General features: G+C 43.3%; 1 protein-coding gene across 1 annotated transcript in view; it reads left to right on the top strand.

The window, feature by feature from the left end:
* LOC114366718 (histone-lysine N-methyltransferase 2C) overlaps positions 1-20,298 on the top strand; it is a 67,655-nt gene that overhangs the window by 29,439 nt on the left and 17,918 nt on the right. The window contains exons 32-50 of the mRNA XM_028323673.1: positions 353-595; positions 2,685-2,826; positions 3,332-3,577; positions 3,799-3,924; positions 4,123-4,242; positions 4,622-4,728; positions 4,918-5,117; positions 5,613-5,829; positions 6,279-6,416; positions 6,752-6,850; positions 7,471-8,194; positions 9,099-9,244; positions 16,542-16,856; positions 16,987-17,145; positions 17,947-18,708; positions 19,103-19,366; positions 19,453-19,512; positions 19,798-19,891; positions 20,002-20,102. Of these exons, the coding sequence (XP_028179474.1) occupies positions 353-595; positions 2,685-2,826; positions 3,332-3,577; positions 3,799-3,924; positions 4,123-4,242; positions 4,622-4,728; positions 4,918-5,117; positions 5,613-5,829; positions 6,279-6,416; positions 6,752-6,850; positions 7,471-8,194; positions 9,099-9,244; positions 16,542-16,856; positions 16,987-17,145; positions 17,947-18,708; positions 19,103-19,366; positions 19,453-19,512; positions 19,798-19,891; positions 20,002-20,102 (4,263 nt within the window). The remainder of the gene's footprint in view (positions 1-352; positions 596-2,684; positions 2,827-3,331; positions 3,578-3,798; positions 3,925-4,122; positions 4,243-4,621; positions 4,729-4,917; positions 5,118-5,612; positions 5,830-6,278; positions 6,417-6,751; positions 6,851-7,470; positions 8,195-9,098; positions 9,245-16,541; positions 16,857-16,986; positions 17,146-17,946; positions 18,709-19,102; positions 19,367-19,452; positions 19,513-19,797; positions 19,892-20,001; positions 20,103-20,298) is intronic.

Genomic DNA, 20,298 nt, shown 5'->3' with positions numbered 1-20,298 from the left:
ATCTGTGCGTTGCGGTCTGTTGCACATGCGGCTCGCTTTGATGTGTGTTGTTTCCAGAAATATGTATTTAAATAGATGACGCAAGCTAGTTCATTTAACCTGTCTGAATCACATATCGCTAACTAGATAGCGTGAGATAGCGATGTAGAATGATTGATCTTTATACCCACCACTAAATGAAAAAAGTCTACATTCGACCACAAAACAAGTGACGCGTACAACCAAACACTTGCCTCGTTTACACAAGTATATATTCTGCATTCGGCGCGCAAACTGCGACAGCGATGTGGGATGATTTTCGCAACGCGTTGCGGTTCGGCCCCGGCCATTGTTAAGCGAACGGTTACGATAGACGAGCGGCGGAGCGGCGGCGGCGGCGAGCGAGGCGGAGAGCTGCAGGGCGCCGACGACGCCGCCGGCGGGGGCGGCGGGGGCCGGCGGGGGCGGGGCGGCGGTCGCGGGCGGCCCGGCGGTGCGCGCGCCCAACGTCACGGTGACGGCGGCCGGGCTCCTGGAGGCCGACGCGCACATCCGCGTGCTCACCCCCTCCGAGATCATGCGCACGCTGCCGCGCCTCGCGCACGATCGCAACACGGTACCGCGCGCTGCGTGCTCGCCTACACACCGCCTATACCCTCCCGAGCGTGTCGCGGCAAACCGCCGTTTCAGTTGTTTCGCTCTTTCCGCAGATCGTTTCATTTTTCTTTTGCCTTTCATTTTGAAAACGATTTTGTCTGTTGTAATTTATATCAGCGACATACTTTTACTTTCGCGCTTCTCGTGTGCTTGTCTCGTGCATTAATTGGGTATTTGACACCATTTCCCAATAATTCTAAAGCACAACTTTTTTAAAAAAACACTTCTTTCTGGTCTTAAAAACTTAGTTAATTTTTAATTACCTGTAAATTACGATTTTTGGTTGCATTATAATTGAAAAAAGTATTTTCATTGAGTTCATAAAATTGTGACGTCACATGCTAGTATTGCCGTACAAAATCTATCTCCCATAGGTTTTGTGTCGTTTTGACAGTTTTAAAAAGTACTTTAATTGATTGGTGGTGTCAAATACCCTATTAATAACATTGAAACGTTAAAAATGATACGTTCGATGATAATGTAAAATCAGCACGTCCCGCACTGTAGTGACCCGAGACGTCGGCACGGCCCCGCACGCGGTGTGTACGCGAGTCTCGCGTCGGGTGACCCGCGCTCCCTCGCGATCGGCTTAGCTCCAAATTTCCCGTCACCCGACGAAACTTTTTGGCTGTTCGATGGCGTTGTAAGCTGTGTGATTATTTTTTATTTTTCGTTCAGCTTCTTTTTTTTAAACAAGACATCTCTCGAAAACAAATGCGCCTCCCGGACTCGTGTCCTCTGTTTCCGTAATGTTGATATTTTTTTTATTTTCGCTTCGCCTTGGTAGTGTTGGCTTTAACGACGCATTCGGTGGCTGGTTTGGTGTGCTAACAATTCTAACATTGATCAGTGTAGTTGGTTCATTTGCGTTGTTACGCTGGTGTACACAGCTTCTTAATGTTAGTTGTAAGTTTACAGGTAATGTTGTTCGTCTTTACTAAGTTGTATCATAATATTTATATTAATGTATTTACTATTTAAGTATAACTACAAGAATAATCATTGCAAGAATAAAATTTTATGCGTTCTTAATCAAAATGTGTAAAAATATTAACAAAGATGTTTTAACAAGATGTCATACTAAAGAATTCATTAATTTATCTATCTGTATTGGTTTGGTTTTTTAATTTCTGAAGATCATAAAAGTTACTTGAAAAAATGGTATGAAGTTAAGTTAGCAATAACAAAAATATCAAGCATGAGTGGAGTCGGAAGTTAAAAGTAGTAATAGTAGAATAGTACTCATTCACTGTATACCAGATATAGTGTAAATATCCAAACACTTCAATATTTACTTACTGTAGTTTTTTCGCATGTGAAAAGTTTAAAAAAGAGGGCAGGTATTTAGTTACAATTTATAATTATTTCTTATGTATTCACAATAGTGAATTAGTCACCTAGGCTCCTGTTATGAGACGAAACTTAGAATGAAACTTAGACATAGATTCAGGACTGTGATTAAATTGGATTTCATTATTTAATTTTGAGCCAACCACAGCCTTCAATTTATTCTGAGGTGCGGTTTCATATTTCAGTGTCGTTTTATAATGTGGGCCCTGTTGTAATTTTGTTGTTTTTAATTCAAATGATATAATTTTGGTATACTTAGAGTTGATTTACTAACAAAATGTACAAATGTAGGCACAGTAACGGTCTAGGTTTTGTGGTAAAATATCAATTGTACAAATTGAAATAAAATAAATATGCATGCAAAGCTACAGCATGCCTAATGCTCTGAAAATATTGAGAACGACACTTTGGCTTAGACGTATATCAAATAGACGAATCACATACTTATTTATAATAGCAGTCTTAAATTGTGTGCCTTTTCAATTACTTTTTTTACTGCTTTTTCAATTTAAAAATGTGTAGTATTCATTCTTACTTAAGTATGATGTTTCTAGACTGTATTTGGCATTGACAATGACAAAAATATACCTAGCAGTTATCAAGTCGCACATTAGATTACTCGGGGTAGTGTACGGCTCAGCCAACGTCTCGTGATACCCCAGCGTAGCGCAGACGATGACGTGTCGGTTGTGACGTAGGAGCAGGAGCGAACGTGCGGGCAGCAGCGCAGCGCGCGCGAGGCCGAGCAGGAGCGCCAGTGGAAGCACCTGCAGCAGCAGCGCCAGCAGCAGACGCAGCAGCAGCAGCAGATCATCCACGACCAGCGGATGCACGGTACGTGTGAGTGAACACTTTTTATATCTACTTTATGGGGTCCGGTAAAGACGGCGAAGCAAACAAACAATTAGTTCGTGTACATGCGTTTGCGCATGATGTAGGCAATTTTTAATGGCACAGTTTGATCACACAGTGTTCTAAATCAATGACAATATCACAGTAATGACGCCAGATGGTAAAATCAGCGGCGTTACTTGTCTTGCTAGCACCCTAATACTAGTAACTGCTCTACTACAAAGGGAATAAGATTTTTACCCGACATTTTATTGCAAAATAGCACAATTTGTTATTACAAACCTATAAAGATATCACAGTGCCTGGCTTGATGAGAAGATACATTTGTATTCATTATCTGTAGGCCAAGGATGCGCGCCGCGATAAGCCGCGATTATCACGCCATTTTATCGATTTTTCCCATACATTTATTAAACGTCGATAAAGTATATCACGGCGCGTATCCTAGCCCTTCTGACGTACTTTAACCTATTCCGTTTTTGCTTCCCGAAAGCAGCTATTCAGAGGCTACGAGCGCCGGACGGCAGCGTGTCGCCAGCAGCAGCAGGGCCCGGGGCCCCGCCTACGCCCGGCGCGGGGTCCCCCGCGGGCCCCGGCGCGCCCCCCGGGCCCACGGCTGAGGCGCCGAGAAGTGCCTTCCCAGCACAACGCTTCCCGTTACACTACACCAACAATGAAGACATCAATAGACAACTTAGAGACTTGCTTCAGCGACATCCGGACAAGATGTGGCCGCCGCGTAAGTGATGATACACTTATTTTTCATAAAAAAACTTTAAACATGTTTTTAAAACTAGCGACGAGATTTAGTAATACACTCTCACAATAATTGTAAATCGCTTCGAGTATTGTATGCTCAACTATTAAAATGTGCTGATTTACTAAATTAGGTAATGAGCTTATTAGCACTCATTTATAAAATACAATAAATGCTAATGTACGTGTTTATTTGTTCAACAGAAGCTAACAACGAAGAAGGTTCAATACAAGGCATTAACGTAGAAGGACAACCATTTAGGCATCCTCTGCCAGTAGGCTTACGCCCAAGAACGCCTTTGCAACCTGGACAAAGGCCGGACCATCAGAGTAAGTTTTGAACCTTATTACAATGCATTTATAGTTTATTTATTAATTTGAACACCAACAAGGTTACATTGAGGCTTCACAAAAGTAACTATAAAAATGACACTTGTTAAATGCAAACTTAATTATAGGTGAAAACATCATGCGTTAGAGACTAAAGCAGTTGAGTGTTAATACTCAAGTATATTTATTTGTTCACAGTACTAATGCAACAACGCTTAGTGGCAGCGGATAACGCCCAAATGCAACAGAATGCCGCGAACGCAGCTGCGCAGCATCAAATGGAACAGAACAAACAGAATGTCATGTCACAACAAGGAGGTAACTAATTTCATGTAGCAACGACTCAAAGTGGCAAATCGACATGCATCAGACAATAATTAAACACATATTTTCTGATACGATGTTAGGAAATTACGATCTCCATTTCTTTTCTTACACATATCACATAATTAAATCTAATATTGATTGTTAACAAAAAGCTATCTCCATTCGTTCTACAAGTTGATACAAGGCATTGTCAGCTTGCTTTAATGGTGGAGTACAGTATTCGGGAACATTTAGTCAAAAGTTCGTGTTCAATGAGATTATCTTGTTTCCGTGACGCGAATTTAATAAATATTCCTTACATTTTTAAGCTGATAATGTTTAATTTAACTTGTAAATTCTTATTTCTTTATAATAGACAATTTCTGTACAGGTCAAGGAGGCGAGACCAAACAAGAATCCAATCAAGACCAAGGGACTGACGAAATGGATATGGGAGACATGGATAAACTGGAACAGGATACTGGGAATATTGGCGAAGTAAGTAATTTCAATTCGATTCTCTTATCTTCCTTCTTTTTGTCTATTCTCTATGACTTATTTTCTTGCAATAATATAATTAACAGTTTTTTATTAGTTTTTTAAGCTTGAGTAGCCAAATGGAAAAAGGATGTTAGGATTATATGCTTATTGTACAGTTACTTTACCACGTATTTGTGTTGTACCCAGGTGGACATCCTAACGGGTCTAGGGGGTGAGGATGACGAGGAACTCTTAGAGTCCCTGACGGCGGAGATCGGCGAGCAGTTCAACATTTTGGAGTACGCTGATCCCGAGCTGGCAGCGCTCAATGATGCAGAACACATCCTGGATGGCCTGGAGTTGGCTGAGGATGGAATGGCGGAGAGGCACGCCAAGATACATCCAGAGTGAGTCATATTTCATACATATTTCGTTTTAAGCAAAGGTCGTCCACTGCTGAACAAGGCTTTCCACAAGGATTTTCATGACTTTTGAACCTGTGCCGCTTGTATCCAGGTGCTATCTTCACTAAATCGAATAATCCATAGAGTGGGAGGCCTGCCTAATTAAGTCTTTGATCAGAAGACGATGTCACCACTCGAGGACTAATCGATTAATTCAAGGTGCACATAACTCATTACTATGTGATATCTATACCTACTAATATTATAAATGCGAAAGTAACTCTGTCTGTCTGTCTGTCTGTTCACGCCTAAACCACTGAAGCGATTTTGATGAAATTTGGCATAGAGATTGTTTGAGTCCCGGGATCGGACATAGGATAGTTTTTATCCCGATCTTTGAAACAGGGACGAGCGCGATAAGGTTTTTCTGTGACAGACAAAAACGCGGGCGAAGCCGCGGGCGGAAAGCTAGTAGTGATATAAATATTATTGTTATAGGGATGATATGGACCAGAAGCCGGACACAAAAATGGATACGGAACTCCAAAAAGCAGTCAAAAACATTGAAGCCACTAAAGAGGTTAAGTCGGAATTGGAAGACGTGAAACAAGAGGGCGAAGTGAAAGTGGAGGGCGGTCCGCAGCAAACTGTCACGCAGATGTTCTCCGACGGCGTACAGAGGATCATTAGCACTAATCAACAGATGGCGCTACAGGTTAGTTATGTACACGTATATGTATAAAGCAAGCCTAGGTTTTACGTTGCCAAAAGTCCCTCGTGTGCGCTGTGACTCAAGTACTTAGACTGATTTTAGAATCGCGCTGACCGCTCGCTGATCGTCGGCGCTGACAAATCAAAATGTATGTAATTGAAGGGAACGTTTCTGAGTGACGCTGATCGCTCGGCGCCGACGCTCCATACATTTCGGCTATCAGCGCTGACGGTCAGCGTGCGTCAGCGTGATTCTAAAACCAGCCTAAGGTAAAAACGTGGCACAAATTTATGACGCGGTAGTGTAAGGGGATTATTAGATTCGCATCAAAGATTAACAATACATGACCGAACGAGCTTTCACGAATAATTACTTGAACTAATTCAATACAAGACGATTTTTTAGATCAGCGTGAATGTCAGTATTTATTAAATATGATTTTTTTCATCCAGTCGGCAATGCAGGCGATCAAGGCGGAGGTGAAGCTCGAAGGCGACGAAAAAAACGAAGCGCTGCGAAACGCCGTGCAATCGCCGCAGCGGCCGCCGCAGCAAATGTTTGCGCAGCAACGGATCAAGATACCTGTGCAGGTATAATACAAAAACCTATAAATATTCGATAACTCCTTGTGATGGGGAAATATCGATATAAATAATCTTATTGTATTATCGATACGATTACCTACTTACTTTCAATGATCATATTCATTTTATTCGTTGTTATTCTTGCTACAAATAGTGCTGTACTATGGTTTTGCGCAAAAATTCCGAGTTACAAGTCATCTAACTGTTTATATCAGCACAATTAACAGTCGTCAGCACATTACATTAGACTAACCATATTTTCTTGCAAAATAGCACTTATTCCAACTACATGAAATGTCGCAGTGTTTAGCTTTTGTACGATGTGATATTATTCCTCGTAGTGGGCGCAATACGGGCAGCAGCAGCAGCTTGGTCAGCAAACGCAGCCAGTGCAGCGGCCGCAGGTGCAGTTCACCGCGCAGCACCCCATGCACTTCCAGGTTTGATGACAACTATTATGTTACACTAAAGCCTGGTCCGTGTGCACGTAGAATTTTGTCCAATGACCCCTAGCTACCCATCCTTATCGCTCGCGCGACATATTGCTGTCGCGACTGTGCGACTGGCACCCGCAGTGAGTGTGCGAGCGCGATAGCAACATAATTACGCGCGAGCGATAAGGATGGGTAGCTAGGGGTCATTGGACAAAATTCTACGTGCTCACGGACCAGACTATAGTCACGTAGCAATTTATTACGTTAGTTTTGGTGATGTTTCCCTCATCAGTCTTCGTTATTAAATATCCTCCTACCTTAACCCTGAAGTTTACTCCTAAAGTTGTTACACTTTGCTGCGTTATTTTACTCCCCATCAAGACTCAATTCCCAGACTGATATTATGTACTTGATAAAGATGATGTAGACTTTCAAGACAATCAAGAATCAAGGTTGTGTCCCCCAAGATATGCGAAGAAAAAATTGAGTTTATTTATAAATTTCTTAGTAGGTAAAGTTACAGTACATAGAAATTATCTTATTTAGGAAAAACACAGCTGCAAGTCACTTATAAATCTATGAACCAGTTACAACTGTTACCTTAACTCTCACATCACCTTTCCTAGGGTGGCGCGAACTCAGCTCACACTCAGAGCATAGTAAACGCGATGACCGCTCAAGTGAACGCGGCGCTAGCGGCCGGTCGCACCATCCAGCCGGGCACCCGCCTCGTCGGCCTCGACGGAGCCGTGGGCGTCGTGAGGCAGGACCGCACCGTCGCGCTCGCTACGCTGCCGCACTCTGCTAACGGTGAGTCATCTCTGACTGACTCAGTTTTGACTATAGTAAACGGAATGACCGCTCAAATGAACGCGGCCGGTCGCACCATCCAGCCGGGCACCCGCCTCGTCGGCCTCGACGGAGCCGTGGGCGTCGTGAGGCAGGACCGCACCGTCGCGCTCGCTACGCTGCCGCACTCTGCTAACGGTGAGTCATCTCTGACTGACTCAGTTTTGACTATAGTAAACGGAATGACCGCTCAAATGAACGCGGCCGGTCGCACCATCCAGCCGGGAACCCGCCTCGTCGGCTTCGACAGAGCCGTGGGCGTCGTGAGGCAGGACCGCATCGTCGCGCTCGCTACGCTGCCGCACTCCGCTAACGGTGAGTCATCTCTGGCTGACTCAGTTTTGACTATAGTGAACGCTATGACCGCTCAAGTGAACGCGGCGCTAGCGGCCGGCCGCACCATCCAGCAGGGCACCCGCCTCGTCGGCCTCGACGGAGCCGTGGGCGTCGTGAGGCAGGACCGCACCGTCGCGCTCGCTACGCTGCCGCACTCTGCTAACGGTGAGACATCTCTGACTGACTCGGTTTTGAGTACGAACTCAACTCACACACAGAGCATAGTGACTCCGTCAATGGTGAGCACTTTACAGGACTGCGAGCTGCTGTAAAAAAATGGAGGAAGCTTATATCTAATGTGTTTTGTGGGATAGTAACCTTTACAAACAGCTGCAGTGATTCATAGCGAAAAAAGCTTGTCTAAGAAAAAACTAGAGAAATACGGGCGAAACATGTTACAACAAATAAGGTAATATACCTAGCGGAATAGAGCAGTAAAGAAGAACTGAGCGAGCAAGATGTCACTAGCAGCAATTATAAACTTAATATACCTGGCAACATAGAGCAACAAAGAACTGAGCGAGCGAGATGTCACTAGCAGCAACACTTGTGTGATAAAAAGAGATGCGTGATGCCGTCACGTCAAACAGAACCTTTTTTGCAACTATTTTACAGTTCAGAGGCACTTAGTGGCGCGCTGAAAATTTGAACTGAGATATTTACAGAATTTTACGTGAGTGAAATCGTGGATGCTTCCAAAACCGTGGTGACTGGTTCAGTGATTGATTTATTGTACAAAACAGTGAAATAATCCTGATCACTGACACACAAAGGACATCCAAAGTCATCCAAAATTGGTTCCGTTTAACAGCTTGTGGTTGTTACTCTATTCCGAAGGAATATTATTAATAATAATAAATAAATATCTTTGGACAATCTCACACAGCGCCATCTAGCCCCAAAGTAAGCAATTAATATGCTTGTGTTATGGGTGCTAGCTTAACGGATATACTACTCATATACTTTTTTTTTAAATACATACATATTATACATAGTACACCCACCCATATTACCTTATGGTTACAACTAAACAATTCGAACGGTACCAAGCTATCAACCTCACCGTTAGTCCGTTACCCCCCAGCGGCAGTGGGCGTGAACGTGGGCGTGGCCGGCCGGGCCCCGCCCCCGCCGCCCTACCCAGGGACCCTCCGGCCGCCCGCGCCGCCCGCCCCGCACGCGCCGCCCGCCCAGCCGCCGCCGCCCTACCCGCAGGTAACGACGGTCGCGCGTCACATCACTACCGCTGCGGTCATGCAACTTATAATGCGGAGTATTTTGTGTACAGTCGCGGAATGAAAAGGTTCGTCACCTTCCGTCGCGCTCGCTACGCTGCCGCACTCTGCTAACGGTGAGTCATCTCTGACTGACTCAGTTTTGAGTACGAACTCATTTCACACACAGAGCATAGTAAACGCGATGACCGCTCAAGTGAACGCAGCGCTAGCGGCCGGTCGCACCATCCAGCCGGGCACCCGCCTCGTCGGCCTCGACGGAGCCGTGGGCGTCGTGAGGCAGGACCGCACCGTCGCGCTCGCTACGCTGCCGCACTCTGCTAACGGTGAGTCATCTCTGACTGACTCAGTTTTGAGTACGAACTCATTTCACACACAGAGCATAGTAAACGCGATGACCGCTCAAGTGAACGCAGCGCTAGCGGCCGGTCGCACCATCCAGCCGGGCACCCGCCTCGTCGGCCTCGACGGAGCCGTGGGCGTCGTGAGGCAGGACCGCACCGTCGCGCTCGCTACGCTGCCGCACTCCGCTAACGGTGAGTCATCTCTGACTGACTCGGTTTTGACTACGAACTCAACTCACACGCAGAGCATAGTAAACGCTATGACCGCTCAAGTGAATGCGGCGTTAGCGGCCGGCCGCACCATCCAGCCGGGCACCCGCCTCGTCGGCCTCGACGGCGCCGTGGGCGTCGTGAGGCAGGACCGCACCGTCGCGCTCGCTACGCTGCCGCACTCCGCTAACGGTGAGTCATCTCCGACTGACTCAGTTTTGACTATAGTGAACGCAATGACGGCTCAAGTGAACGCAGCGCTAGCGGCCGGCCGCACCATCCAGCCGGGCACCCGCCTCGTCGGCCTCGACGGCGCCGTGGGCGTCGTGAGGCAGGACCGCACCGTCGCGCTCGCTACGCTACCGCACTCTGCTAACGGTGAGTCATCTCTGGCTGACTCAGTTTTGACTATAGTGAACGCTATGACCGCTCAAGTGAACGCGGCGTTATTGGCCGGTCGCACCATCCAGCCGGGCACCCGCCTCGTCGGCCTCGACGGCGCCGTGGGCGTCGTGAGGCAGGACCGCACCGTCGCGCTCGCTACGCTGCCGCACTCCGCTAACGGTGAGTCATCTCTGACTGACTCAGTTTTGAGCACGAACTCGGCTCTCACGCAGAGCATAGTGACTCCGCCAATGGTGAGCACTTTACAGGACTGCGAGCTGCTGTAAAAAAAATGGATCTAATATATCTAATGTGTTTTGTGGGATAAAATCAAAATCAAAAATATTTATTCAGTTTAGACCACAAGTGGCACTTATGAACGTCAATAGAAAATAATAAAAAAGAAAAGGTAGCCCTTATGGGGCACTTTACATGTCTCCTTATCTTTTGGGCCCTATCAGCGCTTCGAGACAAACATGGCAAGTGCTGAGAAGAAACGCCGGAACAAACTCAGAGTAATACCTCTCAGATAGTAACCTTTAAAAACAGCTGCAGTGATTCATAGCGTAAAAAAAGAAAGCTTTTCTAAGAAAAAATACCAGAGAAATACGGGCAAAACATGTTACAACCATAAAGTTAATATACCTAGCGGAATAGAGCAATAGAGAAGAACTGAGCGAGCTAGATGTCACTAGCAGCAACCATAAACTTAATCATAGAGCAACAATGAACTGAGCGAGCGAGATGACACTAGCAGCACTTGTGTGATAAAAAGAGATGCGTGATGCCGTCGCCGTCACGTCAAACAGAACCTTTTTTTGCAACTATTTGACAGTTCAGAGGCACTTAGTAGCACGCCGAAAATTTGAACTCTGAGATATTTTCAGATTTTTCGTGAGTGAAATCGTGGATGCTTCAGAAACGTGACTGGTGCCATTGAACCTGCGTTACTGGTTCGGTGGAACCAGTCACAACGTTGATTTATTGTACAAAACAGTGAAATAATCCTGATCACTGACACACAAATGACATCAAAAGTCATCCAAAATCGGTTCCGTTTAACAACTTGTGGTTGTTACTCTTTTTATATTATTTAATATTAACTTTATGGTTACAACTAAACAATTCGAACGGCACCAAGCTATCAACCTCACCGTTAGTCCGTTACCCCCCAGCGGCTGTGGGCGTGAACGTGGGCGTGGCCGGCCGGGCCCCGCCCCCGCCGCCCTACCCAGGGACCCTCCGGCCGCCCGCGCCGCCCGCCCAGCACGCGCCGCCTGCCCAGCCGCCGCCGCCCTACCCGCAGGTAACGACGGTCGCGCGTCACATCACTACCGCTGCGGTCATGCAACTTATAATGCGGAGTATTATGTGTACAGTCGCAGAATGAAAAGGTTCGTCACCTCAGTGTCGGTTTTCGCTTGCACTAGGTAGGTACTGTAAGAGTCAAACCTGCCAACATAACAGTGCAAGAAACAGTGCTGCTAACATTTAAATAAATATGACGTTTGCTAACGAATAAGGTTTTGCTTGTTTATTTTTCTGTCCCATCAGTGCAATGCAATGATGACATTGACCAATTGACAATAGTTTTTTTTTATTTTATAAGAAATAATAATGGCAGGTTGAACCAACAAGAAGGTTTTAGTTTATCAATCATAATAATCTTCTTGACAAGATAAATCGTCAAACAACTTTGATCTGAATAATTTTGAACTTTACTGACGAACAGTTAAAGATTATTTTCTATAACTCGAGATTATTCTGTAACATAGTTTCAAAAGGTAATATGTGCTCGCGATTCGTTGAAGGAATCAATTTGAAAACTGACGAACCTTTTCATTCCGTTGTAAACTAAACAAGACTAGTATTGGAGGGGGATAGTGCTAAGAACTTTGAAGATAATTATCGAGACCAAATATTTATTTCGAGTAAATCACATGTTACAATAAATGACATCTGCATTACATAATAATGGGCATCTTATATTAGGTCAACCACTGCCAAGTACTTTTTATTATAGATAGATACATAAGTTGCATTACTGTTGCGGGAAATAAATCTTTATTGCATTTACATGAATTTTAATATTACTACTTAATTGGTTTACTTTTATAGAATCGCCTGAAAGATACAATATTCGTTCTGATTTCAAGAAAATCAAGTAATCTCAAAAGTATATCATCAAATAACTTACTTACAAAGAATGAAATAAAGCGAAATACTAATAATAACGATCAATCATTGTTGATAGTTTTACATAATTCAGGGTTCGAAAATATCCGATATTTATTATAAATATCAAAATATCGGATATTTATGATATATATCCGATATATATCAACTTTGATATATATCAAATTTGTATGAAAGCTATACTATTATTTTATTGTATTATTTATGAATACCATTGCAAATGTGTCACATAAACATGTTTTTAATGTTTTTAAAACTTAAAATCAGACAAATAAAGCAAAAACATAAAATCTTCTTGTAAAATCGGCAAAATCAACTAAAAAACAAAAATCTTATGTGAAAAAGTACAAATACAGTTACAAATTTTAAAAATTGATATATATCATCAAAACCGGCTGGATATATATCGGATATATATCCGATATATATCAAGATATATATCCCTCGATATATATCCTCGAACCCTGACATAATTATTAATTTGTCTTGGAGAATTTTTCGATACATTGTCGTGCATGCAGTAATATTTTTTATCTACATGTTTTGTATGAATTCGCGTTGATTTTGTCAAAGCGAATTCCAGCTTTAAGTGTATGCCGTAAAAGCTTGGGTTCACATTTTTGTGACTTTTATGTGGTCTTTAAATGTGAACCCATTATGTCGTTCATACTGCTTCAGTTTTATCGCATCGCAGACAATGTGAGTTTATTTACATAACCATATCCATGGCAATATTGTTTTATCGACAAAATTTTGGTGGAGGTCCATTCAAGTGTAAATACACAATCGATTCAAAGATGCTTGTATCATTAATGACAAGCTTAGAAGACTAATATTGCATGGGTATAAGGGATTTGGCTTCAACAGCGTACGAGTTATTATGTAATTCAATAATTGACACTGTAAATAGTGCTTTCGGTAAATGGTATTCCAGATATTTAAGCCTTGATACAAAATTAGCCAAAACCATGGAATACATTTTTCTAAAATGTACTAGACCATAACCCTCACTTGAGTAATGAAATGAATCAACCGATACCTTTCATATAACGCAAATTAAAATCAATCGCGCAATCAAAGTTACAGAAGGTTGTAATGAAACAAACTTATATTAACTTGTAATTGATTTTAGTATATTTACTTGTCAATTAAATACCAATTCTTCTAAATACTGATTTTATAAATAAGGAAACAAATGTGGCTTTAATCAACACTATGTGAGATGCAGGCTATGAGCTTTCTTGTTGTGGATAAAAAAAGTAATATTTTTTATATTCATTTTCCATTCACTTTCATTCTTTCATACATTCTTCCATTTGCGATTACCTATAAATGGCTAAGCATATACATAATTTAAGGTCCCATTGTTTGTATTGTATTGCTGTTGGTTTTCCGAATAAAATAAATAAATAATAAATAAAATAAGTAATCCAAGACTCAAATAAAAATATATACACATACATATCTGGTATACCAATAAAATTATCTTTAACAACATCTAACAAACCAACTCGTACGCACATAAGCCAGGTCGCTGTAGGTTCTATGACGGCGGAGTACAGGCGTGTTGTTTGCATGTCGGTGATTGGTTGTTGGCGCGGCAGGCCTATGACGCGGCCGACTGGGGCGACTGGCTGCACCGCCGCCCCTTGCTGCTCCAGGTCAGACACAGCCCACCCCTCTCCCCCCTATAGTACCACCGTAACTAGTGATGTGCCGATGAGATCATATTATGACATTCGACTTACTTTGGACATGACGGTGTCGCAAATTGACAAGTTACTTGTAAACATAAACCCCCTTATTACAAAAAAGTTTAAAGTAACACTGGTTTAAAATGATATTTCCATACTAAATGTCAATTTATACCAGGGTTCAACCAGAGTCTAACTTTTTGTAATAAGGGGGAAATGATTACGATATGGACGTATACAGTATCCATCTTTTTGGCATTTTAGTAAGAGTTATCAAGACTTATAAAGTTAAATATCTCGAAATCTATTTACGAATTGTTATTAAAAATATCATAAACATTTTTGTATCGTTATCACTTATTACATAAAGTTTATACTATGGTGATAAAAAAACTACCTAGCCTTTATTTCCAGTTTTATTTTTAAAACGGTACCAACTCGATCGATTCGGCTAATCACTAAAATAGAATGCCTGCACCCGAACACCTCTACTGCTTCCTTCACGATATCTACCTACAGCCCAAGGATTAACTTCAAATATCGTCCTTGTCTGAATGTTCTCCTCTCTGTTCAAACGACTGGATTTCAACCTTGACATGCTGTTCTTTGTTTCCTATAGAAACCTGATCCTGTAGAACTATGGTGTAAATATAAATTACTTTCTTTTTATGATACCTTCAAAATGGTTGGGATAAAAAGCAAAAATATAAAGCATTCGTCAACCGTATCTACTAGTATAATGTAGCATCCAAAACTGTGTTATTAAAAACACTCTACTTCAAAAATAAATAAATTAATTATGATAAAAAGTTTCTATATCTCCATCTATCCTATCCTGTCTGCATCACAAAACCTTTACCTACCTTCCATAGCCTAGATGACGTTCGCGATGACAGTGCTACCAACTTGACCTGATCAAATTCTGATTGTCTTTTGGAAACAATCAGAGAAGTTGTAGCGTTGTGTCGACATAGAGGGCCTCGTCACCGCTAACATTTACGTGTCCGTTACAGCTTTTTACTTTGCTCGCTTCGCACGCATGCCTACTGACTAACCATTGATCCTTTTCAGCATCTTTCCTAACACTACACTAACTATAGCTAACGATGTAATAGCACTAAACATAAATAAATTAAACAATCAACCGTTATTTTATTATCTACCTCAATAAACTAAGATTAAAGTTTAGAATTGCCTGTCTCATCTTGGAGTGTCATGGTGGTGGAGATACTCATTGGTTATGGACTCTTGTGATGTCAGACATTTAATAAATGAATGGCTTTAAAAGGGATGAGGACAACGCTGAGAATGTTAAGATTTGTATAGTCGATGGTATCATATTATTGAAGGAGGTGGTGGTACAATTGATGTAAAAAGTTGAACAATACAAATGTAAGTGACACGAAAACAAATTAGTTTGGTGTATGCTTATTTATCACTATTCCATGTGTAGTTTTAATCTCCAAGACAAGCCATTGATAGCAACAAAATGTACACTGTTTAGAGAATAAAGAAATGCCCGTGTAATATACATTTAGCCAGACACAAGCACATTTATTATACAGATTGAAATTCACTAGAATGCCTGGTTGGCAGAATACGAAACATAATGAAAAAGCGAGTTAATATCTATAATATTCGAGTTACGAATCACCAATTTGTGTTCACTTTTGACTTATCAAACATTTAGAACGTATGCTGTTAAGTGTGATGCTAAATGCAGAATATGCTTGCATGTACTGTATGAAAACTTGAAAAATAATTACTGTAAAAATCCATGTTTTCTTTTAGTTTGCCGTATTTCTAAAAATACCCAGTCAGTAATAGCGATATTGTTGACAAACAGGCATGGTGTTTCTATTTATTGAATTCAGTTAGTCTATCAATAACGACCTTCAGAACATTTGACCATTTTTCGCTTTTTCTTACAGTTTGGTATTTAGCCAACCATGCACACATGAATAATTCATCCTGTAAAGTTAGTCTCTTCGATTATTGTAGTCAGTTATTTTGCTATGGACATGAGTTATCTCTGCAGCGGAATGTAGAAATTAATTTGGGCACCTTTACTGTAGCTAATTGTTTCCGCCTAAGTCTTCATAGTTTATGCACACTTCTATTAGATATTTCTATCGCTATCGTCACTTATTATAAATATTGTAATTAGTTTAATTATTACGTAAAATCTCTTATTATTTCGTAAATCTATGTCAGAATTTATTTTGCTAGACAGTAAAAGTTAGTTAAGGTCGATCAGTAAAATTCGAATGAACGTTCTCCAAGATCAATAAATTAAAATCGCTCGACCCTCGATGAGACAGGCACGTGAATAGAAACAAAAAGTAGCAAACAACGTATCGTCGCTTCGATCGGTCGGCCGGCCAACGGTCGAAGGCGGCGGACGACGTCGCTGCGGCCGCGACGTCAAAAGGCTAAATTTAACCGTCAGAACGTAAACCAGGAGCAACCGTTGCTTCTGGAGGAGCTCCTGGAGCAGGAGAAGCGGGAGCAGGAGCGCGAGGGCGGCGAGTGGGGCGCGCCGGCGCCGCCGCCCGCGCCCGCCGCGCCGCCCGCGCCGACGTTGCCGCTGTACGCCGCGCCGCCGCCCGCCGCGCCGCCACCGCCGCCCGACCGGCCGCTCTCCGACGCCGACCACCACGCGCGCCTCCTCTACGAGCAGTGGCTCAAGCGCTTCGCCGCCTACGCCGCCGACCAGCAGACCTACTACGAGGTCGAGGTCCAGAAGCTCCGCAAGATGCGCAAGGTGAGCCGTAGACGCTTTCGTGTTCGTGGGCTTGTAGCGGTTGTAGCGTAGCGCGCCCCCCTCCGCCTCCCGGGAGCTTTTCTGTCGCTAGTCCCGTTTGCCAGTCTCCGAGACCCTGATGGTTTTGCAGTCGCTGAACAGTAAGCAGCGGCAGCTGCGCAAGTCGGGCAACGAGCTGCAGCCCAACGACGCGGCCGAACTGCAGCGCGTGTCCACGGAGCAGCAGGCGCTGCAGAAGCACCTGGACGCCGCGCGAAAGCAGGCGCGGCAGCACACCATGCTGATACAGGTATGACATAGGAAATTGGTATAGAAAAATGGGACGAAACGTCCCCAGAACTGTAGCACTTTGATACCTATCTTATATTATTACTAGCTTTTACCCGCGGCTTCACCCGCGTGAAATTTCGTCTGTCACAGATCGTCATTAATTATAGCCTATATGTTATTCTGGGTTATAAACAATAATACTGCAAACTATCATCAAAATCCGCTCAGTAGTTTTGGCATGAAAGAGTAACAAACATCCAGACATCCAAACTTTCGCATTTATAATATTAGTAGGATAAGGTAGGTATTAAAGTGCTACAGTTCTGGGGACAAAGTTCATACAATATATTGACGTAGTCTAGCAATAACGGTGTATGTACGCGCCAGCATTAAAACCTCATACATTTCAAACTCATGTCACACTATTCTATCACTCATTCTGACAGTCCTTTTCCTATCCTCTCCCTCCCACCTTCAGTCTCGCTCTCGCATCGCAACGCGCCGCTTCGCCTACCTATCTGGGCGTTAATTACTAAATAAGTATCCAAAAATAAACCAATTCAAATAAACCCAAATCGCGCGCTAAACTCATCTCAATAAAATTCAAGTGTTTGTGAAAGTGAAAGAAGAACCAAGCTTGGACCGTCCTGTGGAGTCTGCTCAATCGAAGGTATCCCATCCCATTCCTATCCCAATCTCCTACAGTGTAGTTAATGACATTATGAAACGTAATATTTGAGCCAGCTTGATTGATAAAATCTACTCAATGAACTATACCAATTTTGAAAGTTCCGGTCCGTAAAACAGTTGTACGTTTCAGGAATATGAGACAAAGCAGAGGCAACAAAATCCGCAGCTAGCACAACAAAACGTGATGAATCAGCAACAGATTTCGTCGAACCAGACGGTGTTCGCACAAAACCAAAATATGGGACAAGGACAGCAAATGCAGCAGCAGACGATTAACAGACCGATGCAGCTGGGACTGCAGGGGTCTTTGCAACAGCAGCAGACTTTGATCAGAACTCAACAAACCGTTTTGAACTCCGAGGGCCAACCGATGACGCAGCAGAGGATAGGGTTGGTCACGTCGCCGCTCAATACCCAAGGAAGGATTTTACAAAGCGGGCGGACATTGGTCATAGAGCAGACCGGGGCTCCTCAGCAGCAGCTAGTGAGGCAGTTAGGCGTGCAAGAGAGACCGCAGTCTGTCGGCGGCATAGTTCAATTCGGTCAGCAGCAGATAACCGGAGTTAGAAATGCGATGCAAGCGGGAAATCAAACGCCGCGGCCGCCGGGAGCGCGACCCGCGATGTCTCCGCTACACGTGCAATCGCCGCATTCTCAGTCGCCGCATCATCCTCTTGCGCCGCAGTCGCCATTGCACCATCTGACGTCACCGATGCAGTCGCCGCTGCACTCGGCGCAGTCGCCGCTGCACTCGCAGCAGTCGCCGCTGCACGCGCAACAGTCGCCGCTCCACTCCCAGTCTAACGTGCCGCAGTCGCCAATGCATCCTCAGCAGTCGCCTCTACACCCGCAACAATCGCCTATGCATCCGCAACAGTCGCCGATGCACCAGGTAAGCGTTGGAACATCTTTTTACCGCATGCTTACATAATGTAGAATTGTTCATCTTTAAAAAAATTCATAAAACTCATTTATTTTTGCAAGTAGGTTTTTAAAAAGCACTTTTACACGTCCCAATATTAACCTTACCACTGCTTCGGGACAATAAATGGGCCAGTGCTGAGAAGAAGCAGCGCAAGAAAGTCAGTAACTATTGTCAGCCTCCTTTTCAAGGGTTTACAGTCTTATGATAAATGAATTACCAATCTTTTGCAGTTTCTTCATAATAACATGTCTTTCTGAAATACAGTCTCAATATTCAAATGCATATTGATATCACCCTGAAGATTTGTCAATTTATTGACAAGCAGATCTTAGAGATTTAAGCATCTTATTTCAATCACCAGAGCCCGATGCATCCGCAACAAAGTCCGATGCATCAGCAGGGCCAGATGTCGACGCAGCACTCGCCGATGCACCCGCAACAATCGCCGATGCATTCGCAACAGTCGCCGATGCACTCGCAACAGTCTCCGATGCATATGCAGCAGAGCCCGATGCACACGCAACAGAGCCCGATGCAGTCGTCGATGTCGCCACAACATTTCCTGCAACAATTCCAAGCGCAGAGGACTAGTCCGCAGTTGCCTACTCCCAGTAGGAGTCCACAGGTTTGTTTTTATGCAAAAATACTATGTACATGACAGTTAATTATAAAGATAAAACATCGTAATTAATGACTGATATTTTTTTGCAGATTTATCAACAGTCACAAATCCAAAGTCCTGTAGCGTCGCACTCGCCTCAATTGCAAAACGTAAGTTACCTATACTTATCTATACTTAGCGGCCGCCCGCAACTTCGTATGCGTGGACCATGTTTTACCCCTTTAGGTATGGAGTCTCGTAAAATCCATTCTTAGCGAATGTTTATACAATAAGGAACCTACCTGCCAAATTTCAAGTTTGTAGGTGTTATAGTTTCTGAGATCTCGTGGTTAATGTGGCCACAGCCAAAACTAGTTTTGAAATCTGCAGTTGACGAGTATATATTTTGTGCTTTCTTCATTAATATTTTAATGGGATCTTTTTACATTTTATAGCAGAGTGACTACGCAACGGGAAGATTCCCTCGGCCGGCACCTGGATGCTCGCCCCTGCCGACGCGGTTCGCCAGGCCGCCGCATCATCAGCAAGGTAACATTAGCTAGCATTTTATATCACTTTAGTTCACTAACAACCAGTATTTTGGTGACCCAACGATTCTTTCTTTGGAGAAGATATTTCATGTGTCCAATTTGTTGTAGGAATGAGGGTGGGCGTGCCTTTTGGCAGCCGCCAGCAAACGTCTCCACTCGGCAGTCCGCAGCCATTGCCGTCACCCGGCAACCCGGCTTCCGAGATTGCGGTAAATACTTTTAACTTATTATTCTATTTAATTCGATATCATTCTCATATCACTTTCAAGTAGTTTCATAATTTTATTGAGTTTTAGGTATTATTTTGCTGAGTTTGACGTCATAAATGTTGCGCGTCAATACTAACTGAAATGAGTGTCCTATTTCTCATTTCATGTTCTAACGTAGCTTTTGAAGATTTGATAC

Source organism: Ostrinia furnacalis, unplaced genomic scaffold, assembly GCF_004193835.3.
Source record: "Ostrinia furnacalis isolate ACB-3 unplaced genomic scaffold, ASM419383v2 OfSCF0666, whole genome shotgun sequence".
In the NCBI taxonomy this organism is placed as follows: Eukaryota; Metazoa; Arthropoda; class Insecta; order Lepidoptera; family Crambidae; genus Ostrinia; species Ostrinia furnacalis.
Note: the sequence above shows the minus strand (reverse complement) of the source record. Positions and strands in the feature narration are given on the sequence as shown.